The 11,542-nt window shown below is 35.7% G+C and overlaps 1 protein-coding gene across 24 annotated transcripts in view; it reads left to right on the top strand.

Annotated features, from left to right (window-relative positions):
• MARCH1 (membrane associated ring-CH-type finger 1) overlaps positions 1–11,542 on the top strand; it is a 612,422-nt gene that overhangs the window by 562,360 nt on the left and 38,520 nt on the right. For all 24 annotated transcript variants that reach the window (XM_023532694.1, XM_023532697.1, XM_023532687.1 and 21 more), the window contains one exon: positions 7,472–7,652. In XM_023532694.1, the coding sequence (XP_023388462.1) occupies positions 7,472–7,652 (181 nt within the window). The remainder of the gene's footprint in view (positions 1–7,471; positions 7,653–11,542) is intronic.

Below are 11,542 nucleotides of genomic sequence, written 5' to 3'. Positions count from 1 at the left end.
ATTTTGGAGATGATGAGATGTAGAAAACAGTAAGTGTCCCTTTGGGGATATCTCATTATTGGAGTTAGAGAACTGGCTGAAGTATCTTGCTACTGGAGAAGCAGAAGTTGGTTTTGGAGATGGATGTTTTTTTTTAAAGTAGCAACCCCAGGAGCAATGCATGAAGTCGTGAGCCTACATTACCTCCATATAAAAGGGTCATCAGTGTAGAGGGGAAAAGTCAAAGGGTCAAGTACAAAACTCCCAGGATAAGCAGAGGGAAAATGCTGATAAAGAAATGGGGGGTGGTGTGGTGTAGAAATCAGTCTGTGAGAAAGGAAGAGAAACAGAAGTGCAACACTAGAAAATAAATGAGAGGTCATGTGAGTCTAATTTCCCTTGCTCGAGTTTTTTTACACTATGCTTGCCATATAATCACCCTACTTATGCTTGAGTACTTTCAGTAATGGAAAACTTACACTCTCCTTGACCAGCTTATAACATCTTTGGAAAGCTGTTCATTCCTTTAACTTTTATTCATTGGATCCAGCTGTAGGACAGAACAAAACCAGTTGCCTTTTCACAAATCTAAAGAAAGCTGTCCTATAATTTCCCTTCCCCTGCCTTTGTTTTTCCCCTCCAAGATGTTAAATGTGAGGACTTAGTATTCCTTTTTATTTGTCCCAAAATGACTACACTTATACTTTAGGAGGTTGCCCTTTTGACCTACAATTTTTAATTATGGTAGAAGAGTCTTAGCCATGAATTTACATTTATTGAATTCTATATTTTTCCCCTATCATTTCTCACTGTCATATCTCACCTATCATATCATATTATCATCTCACTTATCATATCTCCTTTATCATTTCTTACCTTCCCAGGCCCCAGAATCCTAACGTTTCAGTCTGATCTCCATAAGTAGTCACTATTAAACCCCTCTGATCATTTTATATGCCCTTCTGATTCCACTTTTCCCGACTGTAAGGGATGTAGTATAAGAGCAATGTCACGTGAGCCAACAAAGGGAGATGTTTCAAGAAGGAAGGGTTAGTCAATGATGCAAAAAGACAGGAAAGATGAAGAACTAGAAAAGTTCCTTAGACTTGACTGTTAGGAAGATGATGGTGAGTTAGCAGAAAAGTAATCTAAGTAGTAAGATAGATAAAGAAAATATTTTTCTTTTTTACTTCACAATCCTTTAAGATGAAAAATGACAGTCTGTAAACTGAAATGCAGACATGGAAAATTGAGTTGCTTTTAATAAAAAGTGTGCAAAGCATTGCATTTATTACCTAGCAGCAATTTTTTATTGATTTTATTGATTATTTATATATTGGCAATAATGCCTTCATTCGGGATATTTATACTTTGCTGTATTTTCTCGTATGTCTTATTTGAGCTTCATAATAGAAATGTAAGATTTTACAGATGAAAAAATCAACTGCCTGAACACTTGTCTGAGCCCATTCAATGTATAGAAGAGTAAAGCTACATTCAATCTCAGTTTTACCACACACAGATCGAAATATACTCCCTCACCTAATTTTATTTGAGACATGTCTTTGACTTGACTGACCTTGGTATTCGAATGTGTCAGTAACTTGCTCATCTGTGTGGAATCAGAATTCATGACCTTGACTATACAAGCATTTGCTCTAACCAACTTAACATACTAGCTGCTAAAGACTATTAGTTCCACAGAACTAAAAGTAATGACATAGATAAACCAAAGTAGTAGTAGTAGTAGTAACAGTAGTATTAATCTCATGATCCCTTGATAAAATTAACACATTAGCCATAATAAAATTAACAAACGTTTGATTGCCTACTGTGTACCAGGTATGCACTCTTGTATCTTATTTAATCTTCGTGACACCTTAAGAGGTATTTTTAATCTCATTTTACACACGAGCAAACTAAGACCTTCTCCAGTTTACTGGAACAGAAAGGAAGGATGTGAGTCAGGATCGGATTTGCTTGCGAATCTCAAGCACCAAACAATTCCATATTTTTTTTTTCCTGTAACAATGGAAAAAATACAGCAAGAGGGGTATGAAGTCATCCGTAAGGGACGTGAATACTCTACATACAGACAGTTTTTGTCCCATTTCCTCCAGCTTTCAACATCAGCCTTTTCCATCATAGTGACTTCCAGTCTCCCAAACCCATTCTTTTCTCATAACACATTAACAGGAAGGTGGTTTCACTTACCCTCCTGCTCAGAGTGTGGACCCTATGACTGTCTGTATACTGCGTTCTCTGACGCATCAGAATCCTTCACTCCTTTGCCCTTCCCGTGTCTGACTTAGTGATCTCAAAATGTTGGATTGCGCTACTGCTGACTGACTGCTGAACACTGCCAAGTCACAAAGCAATGTTAACAGCGTCTACTATAAATGTGTGCTGTCTAATCTCACCAGGGACCCCGTGGCTACTCCACGATTCTAATATTCATGCTTGGTTAATTTTCCATCCCATTCGCCAAGTGGCTTTTTCTAATTATTTATAACCTCTATAAGACTTTAACCTTCTGCCTTTCTGCCTTCTCTTTAGCACACATGTTGTCTCCTATATTATGGAAGATAACAGGACCTCCCAGACCCAGCCACTATAATTTTCTCCGCCTCCACTACCTTTTTATCTCCACCTATCATTTTTCCTCTACCTCTTGCTCACAGCAAGATGTGTGTTTTCCTCCTGTGTATTATTCCACCTGCCCAGAGATATTCCTCTACTCACTTCTCAAGAACCTCCATTTAACAAGGCATTCTCTTGCCTTTTTTTTTTAATGCCTGCCTCTTTTTGGCACCTTCACTTCTGCTTTATGAAAAAATAAAATGAAATAAAAATTAAAAATAAAATGTTTCTAGGCTGCTCTCCTTTCACTGCTCTGCTATATTTCTGAACAATGGAGCGATTATATCTCCTCACTCATTTACTTGATTGCTGACTTCTCACCCAGTGCTTAATACCTTTCAATATGGCATGGGCCCAACATACATTCCAATCATTTTTAGCCTAGTAAAGTGAATTCTTAGAATGAGTGCCAAACTCTGAAGCATAATGATTAGTTTGAGTAAAGATTAACATACAAATTAAACCATTACAAGCATAGCTGTATCCATAATTACAATGCTTAAAAATTATTTAGTTGGAGAGAAGTATAGAGAAAAATGTAAGTAGGGAAGTGAGAGACTTTATCAGAAAGATTTGTCAGAATAGAAAGGGAAAAAAGGCATGGAATATGGGAAGAGTGGATAGGCTTGCACTTGAGATGTTGTCTGAAGATTACAGGGGGCACTGCCTGTGGGAGTCCCATATTAATGAATGTGCTTTGCTGCCATAGCTAGTCGTGGAAACCAAGCAAGGTCCTCGGATACCTCTACACTCTCTGTAGGCTGAGTCTCCCATCTCTTCCCCAATGTCACCGCAGGGTTCCAGATCCTTAATACCTAGGTGACTGTAATAGATATTCAAATGGGGTACCTGCCCGCACATTCTTTTCTCTCCCTCTCAATTTACCCTACTTGCTGACATTATAACCTGATTTTCTTTGCATATAGCAAGGACAAAGATATGTGAATGAATGAAGTGATGAATGAATGAATGAATGGGGAAAAAAAATCCCAAAGTTATATAATCACTTTTTCTAAAGTATGCAAAAAGATAATTACTGTTCTACCAGAGCCAAGAAGCCTTGGCCAGGGAAGGAATGGGAAATAGTGAAGGTCATTTTAACATACATGGGACAAAAAGAAAAAAAAAAAGTCTGCTTTTCTTAAAATTCAAACATTAAGGAAATAACTTAATGTTACACACACACACATACACACATACTTTACAAAATTTAATTTGCAGAATAGCATTTTGTGGTCTGCTTTTCACAGAAAGCTAGAAATTATATGGAAGTAGAAGTTTATTCAAGTTGTAAATGGTGAAAGTCTCAACATATACTGATTAGACTATAAGCAGTCAGTCAGTTCATATACTAAAATGACAATAAAATTGACAACAATGCAGATCAGCAACGATTTTATAGAATCACTCAAGTCACAAACTGTCTCCAACAGATAAAAATGCATCAAAACTATGAATATTTTTAAGTATATGGTGTGCTATTCTGAATAAAGGTTGCAATTTCCTACTTCTTTCCTGTCTGTTCGTCATCTTACTCAGCTTTGTGCTCTTTCGCCTTTTTGTTTCAGGTAGAGTAACCCCCTTCATTGTTCCCTGTAATGCAGGCCTTGTGGTGGAAAATTCTCTCAGCTTCTCTATGTCTGGAACCTTATGATTGCACTCATATGTGGACTAGAAAAATGAAAGCAACAAGCAAAAAATCAAATAAACAAAAACTCATAGACACAGTCAACCGCTTAGTGGTTACCAGAGGGAAGATGAGATAGAAAAGGGTAAAGGGGGTCGAATATATGGTGACAGAAGAGGAGGTGACTTTGGGTGGTGAACATACAATGCATTATACAGATGACGTATTATTGAAGTGTGTATTTGAAACCTATATAATTTTATTAACCGATGTCACCCCATAAATTTAATTTTAAAAAATTATGAATATTTTACAATGCAATTTTATTGTATTATTAAAATTGTTTTGTCTGCACAATTATTCTGTTGAAAAAGGCATGTTTTCATTTTCATTTATAATTTAACAATTGCCATTTGTGCGAAGTATGTCAGTTTAAAAATTTGTTTAATTCTATCTGTAGGACTATCACATTATTTTTTTATTTCTAAGAGATACTTGAAGTTTATATTTAGCTCTTAAATTTATTTAGAACAATCTCAACATGGTTTGAAGAAACTTGGAATCCAACATCGATTGGATAATTTAGAAAAAGTTCAAAGTCCAAAATAATGTAAAAATAAATCTTGTGAAGTGGGAATGAAAATGAACTAACCTGTTGATTTTTCCTATGGGAAATAATCTTATGAAAAAATAAAATGATATTGCTGGTGATGCTTCAGGTAACAGTTTCAGCAGAAATTTTTAAAAAGGAATCGATAAGACATAAGAAGTTGGACTGCAATCTGTAACCTACTCAGGTTGGTTTGAATTCAGTGATCAGCAAGGTCTTTGTTTAAATCTGCTTATGAATAAATTACTTTTTTCATGTCAGTAGAAAATCAGAGCCTCAGAGCCATCTTGGCAACTGTGTAGCATTTGACACGATCGTTTTTTAGTGATGAGTTATCAGATGGCATTAACTGCAAGTTTTATTTTTCAAATGAAGAATCGTGCCCCTTGTCCCTGCACACTGTTCATGGATCAGCGAGCTTCAGGGTCAGGCCAGGAAGGACTTTCACTTTTGTCGTGTGCTTCTCTGTGTAACCTATACTTCAACTTTCGTCCCTTGCAGAGGTTGGAGTGATTTTTTTTCTAAACTTTGCTTTGTTGATAATATTCATGTGCTGTCTTTAACTCAGAATCACCATGTTTAAGGCAGGGATAAGCAAACATTTTCTGTAAAGGGCCAGATAATAAATATGTTAGTCTTTACAGCCACATGGTCTCTGCAGCAACTCTCAATTCTGTAGTTACAGTGCAAGCAAAGCTGTAAGTAATATTTAAAGAAATGTACATGGGTATGTTCCAATAAAACTTTATTTACAAATACATGCAGCTGGAAGAATTGGGCCATAATTTGCTGACTTCTGATCTAAGGGAGTATCTTCATGTGGAGGCAGGGAAATAAGAGTTTCGAGGACTTAGGAAATATCAACCTCTCATGCTGTATAATTCATTAGGTTTCGGAGACTCCAAGAATAAGTATTACAACAAAATGCAGCACTATAGAAACCCAGATTTGCTTTCACAGGTTGCTTTTATAATTATTCATAGTCTATTGACTGAACAATTCCTTTACTTGACAATCATATACTCGGCACCAATGATGTGACCAATACTCTATTGTCGATGGGTGCGATACAAAGTATACTAAGCCCTGATCCCTAGGACCTACACCTTTGGAAAGAAGTGATCTATCAGGCTTCCATATTAAAAAAATAAGCTCTCAGTTTACTTTTAGTTTGTCCCCACCATGTCAGTCTTTTATATGTGCTTCTATATCCAACACTGCTACTTCCCAACTCAGTCTAGGGGAAGACAGACACTGATTTTGAACTTCTCTCCGCTCTCATCCCATTACTCCCATCCCAAGGAATTTGGAAGTCAGTGTTCCTTTTTGCTTACTTTATTATTATTTAAGAAAAGAGATTCAAAATACTAGCGTACTGTGTCATACTTCTTTATTTTGAGGTTAGGGGGAGTTGGATTTCAGTTCCTGTATCTCACTGCAGTAACAACCTGAGCAGTCATTTCGTTTCCCCTGGGAAGACAGCTGAGGTAGATAAACGTATTTTAAAAATTCACTCTTTAAAACTCATGCTTCTGGAGAATAGCACATGCAGATCTAAGAGGAAAGAGCGGTAGCGGCAATTTTAACATTTCTCCAGCCTGCCACTGTGACTCAGCTGAAAAAAAAGTAACTATATAGATATTTTTTAAATGGTCCATTCATTCCTATTTCTAATAGATTTCAAGCAGTATTTCTAATCCAATGTATTATCAACCTTAACAGCTGATTAAATCATAAGAATTGAAGTGCTAGGATTCGAATTCACAACCTTGAGGTAAGAAAAGATTATGTCATCCGATGAGGAAAACAAAGTTTTTTTTTTTTAATTTGACGATGAGAATAATGATAATGCCGTAGACGGTGAATCTATAACACTAGAATTCATAATAATTCAGTAAACTAGTTGAACTCTGAATTCCTTAGACTATGTAGTAATTAATATTTTAAAACAATAGGATTTACTGTATTTGAACTTTATGTAATCAGTAATTTTTGTGTCTTTTATACAAGAATGATTCTTGACTATTTAGGCCATTCATTATGACCAAAATGGGTGAATCTTCCTAGAAAAATCTTTGTAATTATTTCCAAGCTGCAGCTTTTTGTATTCACTTTATCATTTGGTAATATGTTAATTTTTTCAGAATTCTTTCACCTTGGTAGGATACCGATATGTACTAAATTATATATCATGCTCTTATAAAATTATCATCAAAATAAAAAAAATGAAGTTACCAGATTACAACATTCCTTAGAATACTTATAAGTCATAACTTGTATATGTGAAAGAAAGTTTATTTCATAGATACTGACCCATTAACTAGATTAAACTGAGGATATAGCTCAATAGTTAAAATTGGCTTCAGTGTAGGACTGTGCCAATGTCTAACGCCTTATAACATGACTTACAAGTCCAGCAATGACTCTGCAAATGAAAGAAAAGTAATATGGGCCATAGGTTCAACTCTAGCATCAAGTGGAGTGAAATAAATGTTCATGCATGGTAAATCTTGGGTTGCAGTTTCTGAGACAGCTTAGGGTGAGCGAGAGAGGAAGTCCAGGGATGAGAAATATTCTCTGAGAGATCTCATCCCAGCTGCTGTGTCCTTCCCCAGGATCTGTCACTGCGAAGGGGATGAAGAGAGCCCCCTCATCACACCCTGTCGCTGCACAGGCACCCTGCGCTTCGTCCACCAGTCCTGTCTCCACCAGTGGATCAAAAGCTCAGACACGCGCTGCTGTGAGCTCTGCAAATATGACTTCATAATGGAGACCAAGCTCAAACCCCTCCGGAAGGTATGGTATCTGCAGGAACTGGTTTGAAAGACAGAACTTGCAAAGCAGCTTGCTTTAAAAAGTAACTTCTTTCCCCAATAAGATTTGGCTAACCTGCTAATATCCATGTCTTGTATCGGGCTGAGTATGTATAATGCAGCCAAGTGTTTGCAGATAATCCTTCCTTCTTCTCTGTCTTATATTCTAGGGCCTCTGAGTTTTATATCACTCTTCAAAGTCAAAAAAGTATGAGTGTAGGTATATGTGGATATGCGCAAAATATACTTGTAATTCAGTGAATTGATGGTAAGAGCAAGAATGTTGTACTTACGGAGGTCAGTTCCCAAGAAGGTTAGATAACGGATTACATTAAATGATATGAACTCATCTAATTTCTTGAAAGTCGGGCATTAGGTAATAGAAGAGAATAATTTCTCCTATAAGATGTGGACTCTTATAGGAGAAATTTGTGTTTGCCTTTGTTCGATGGTTCATGTATAATTAGAGCAGTTCGGAAGAAAAGGTATTATTTTTTACATTGTGCATCAAACTGTAAGAGAGAGGTAAGTATTTTTTATCTATAAGCTTAATCTTTAAATTCCTCATTTATGTTATATTTTTCTTTAAAATGAAGGTAAAAATATGAGCCAAATATAAAGTTAGCGTTTCATTCAAAACTAGCAAAGGAAAACCTGTAGAGGATGCAAAGACAGTGAACTTTATGTAATTCCTGCCTTAGAGTATGGAGACTGCAATTTAAATAATGAATCTGCCTAGAGCTGCTTTTTCATTTAAATTAAGTGCAAAGAAAAAGTGGATTAAAAAGAACGTTGCTTGGAAATAAACATGATGAGTCCCGAGATAAACAGAGATGTAAAGCAAATAAGAATATTCCAATAGGCATCTGACTGGTGGCTGGCCATCACAATTCTTCATCAAATCTGTAAATTATGGTGAGGGAGAATAGCATTCTCTACTTTTGTGGTAGCCTTGATTTTAAAAGTTGGCAATGGTTTAAAGATGTCAAAACTGATGCAAAAAAATGCCTTTGGGATGCATGTTGTCTTTTTTTAAAACATATGGGGTGACCTGAGTGCCAAAATGTGTCAGTCCATGCCTCTGGTCCCAGAGCAATCAAATGCCAGAAATAGAAATGGGTCCTTACTCCTTGCCCTTTGCTTTATTCGCTGAGCAGATGCTGTGTGCTGTCTCGAGTAGCTAAATGACACATTGTACTCCATGATTCTGTAAATTTCTCTTCTAACCCCTCAGGGAACTACGAATTGTTTCAGAGCATCTGTATATTTCTCCGTAGTCTTTTTCTTAACCAATATCTATATAAAATTTTCATTTCAACTTTGTCAAAAATAATATTTCAATTTGAGAGCAACAATCTAGGATAATAAAATATTCACATTTTCTCTTCTTCATACTATCTGCCCCTCCCTTATGTTTTGTATAATAAATAATACAGGAGTCTGTACGGAACTTGAAAAGTCTTCTTCTACCTTCAGCTTTTATAGAATCAACCCTTACATATAACTTTGATCTTTTCTTAGTATTCCATTCTCAGTAATTTGCAATCCTATCAGGAAATTTTTTTTCTCAACTAACCTGTTTATAAACCAGAGAAATGCAGTGAAAACATCTGTCTTTTTGAATGACTATGAATATTCATTGTGTACTAAGAAGATAGTAAATATCTTCTTAGTAATGAATATGTGGCGGCAACCTAGTGGGCATCTACTATCTGTTGATTAATGAAATACCCTAGCTTTTTTTTTAGTATTTCCTTTGATTGGTCATAAATATGGATGAAGGACAGCATGTCATCATCCTTTATTTTTAATAACATTTATGTATCTATAGAGAATTTTGAATCTAATCCGGAGGTCACTTCCTGACAGCCCACAGATGTGTTTTATTTGACCCACAGAGCTTAAAATTTGAATTACTTATCAATATTTAACTATGTGATTATTTCATGTAAATAATCCATCTACATATCTGTATTTACTAGAACCACATTTCCACAAGACAACAACCAGTAGAGCTAAATGGTGACTGGTCTTTTTAAAAGGCTATTTGCTTTCCACTTTTCCATATTTCTCATCCCTTTCTCTCTTTCTGATCCTGAGACCTCGTGCCATCTCCATTCATCTGAGTGCCTCTTCGGTTCTAGTGTAGGGAATCTGAATTTTCAGCTCCTTCCTGGTCTAACACATGAGTCCTAGACATAAGAAACCTACATTCTATTCCTGCCTCTATGATTTGTGGGCTTTAAAAACTTAGAAAAAGTATTCCACACTTTCACTTTCTCCTTTAAACCTATGAGGCACTGGGATAACACTTAAACAGCAGTATTCAAAATGACTTTTCATTCTGAGATGGTGTAAATTATACAGATATGAAGAATTTTTAAGCTGTTCTAGATGTTGTTTTGATGACACTAAGATTCGTCAACGGTTTTCTTTTGGCAGTCTTTAAGAGGTCACTAAGAATGACAGGCATAGCATTTGGTTAGAATATATTCAAAGTACATCCAATTAATTGCTCTCACCTCAGTAACTATTCCACTACTGTTTATAACAGTCTAAAGATGAACTACATGACCAATTAATTTAGCTAATGATTCTGAATTTCTACCATTAGCCAATAGAGACGGGAAGTTCTATTTTGATGAAATGGCTTCTTAAAGTAAAAAGGTTCAAATCTTCATAGCCTGACAAACCTTGGGACTTAATAGTTAGTCTCTAAAGATACCAGTAAAGCCTTACTTCATTAATTGTTACTATTACTACACCAAAATCTATAGTTAGTGAATTCATCAAAGTACCCTAATGTTTCCAGAAGAAAATCTTTAAAGTCTAAATAAAATCAAGAGTTTATTTGAGAAAAAGCAATTTTCATGATCTTTAAGTCAGTAGCTCAGCTACTTTTATGACACTCAAGAAAAGCCCCTCTAATCTACTGAGTTATGAGGTCAAAAATAATTCTCAGGGCCCAGAAAAGCCAAAAAGTCAAAAATATAGAAAGCAGAGTGACAACTCAGTGAAATTTGGCAATGGACACAACATTGGTTAGGAAGCAGAAAATAGTCTGTTCTGAAGCTGAAGAATTTCTGGGGTTTAGGTTTGACTCACTCCTGAATGTGAAAGACTAGCTGCTGGATAAGAAGCTAAACCTGAGGACAGCAAATGCTGCTGACAACCTTATGTCCTCCCCTAAAATATTTCTTTATGTAGTTTTCCATATACAAACTATTTGACAAATACATTATACAAAATATTCAACTCTAAAATGAGGCAGCGAATCAATCACTTTTGCTTTAGTAACAGTTAGGTTGGACCATATGCATTTGTCATTTTTGCAGATCAAAAACAGTTGAATATTGAAAAGTTCATAAAATATAAGTTCTTTGTGAACCTATTATGCCAAGTAAAAAAGAATAATCTTTTTGACATGACTACATTTCTACTATGGCTTACAATGCTTTAGTTGAAATGTATTTTAAAAATAAAGAACTGTATTTGACAAATACCTTGTTAATTCCTTCCTTTCCTTAGTTTGATGTAGCACGCCATTTTTCCAAAGAGCCAAGAGCCAATGTGAGTCAACTGCCCAAAGGTTATTATTGTCTCTCTACTGAGCTGGAGGTCTTGCAATTCATGCCTTACAATTGGACAGGGCAGGGAATATGGCCAGATTCCTAGCAAGAGTCCTCTAGTACCCTGCTGAATAATGTTGCCTAATCACACATAAGAGAAATTCAGATGCATCATTTACTTATCATTACAGGTATTGCAATTTCCCTAATACAACCACCACACACTGAATTTCTACTATGTGCCAGATATTTAGAATATATCACTTAATTAATTTAATCCTCATTACAACCCCATTTTATGTAG

The sequence above is a fragment of the Pteropus vampyrus genome, unplaced genomic scaffold, assembly GCF_000151845.1.
Source record: "Pteropus vampyrus isolate Shadow unplaced genomic scaffold, Pvam_2.0 Scaffold88, whole genome shotgun sequence".
Taxonomy (NCBI): Eukaryota; Metazoa; Chordata; class Mammalia; order Chiroptera; family Pteropodidae; genus Pteropus; species Pteropus vampyrus.
This window is presented reverse-complemented; position numbering and strand designations above follow the sequence as displayed.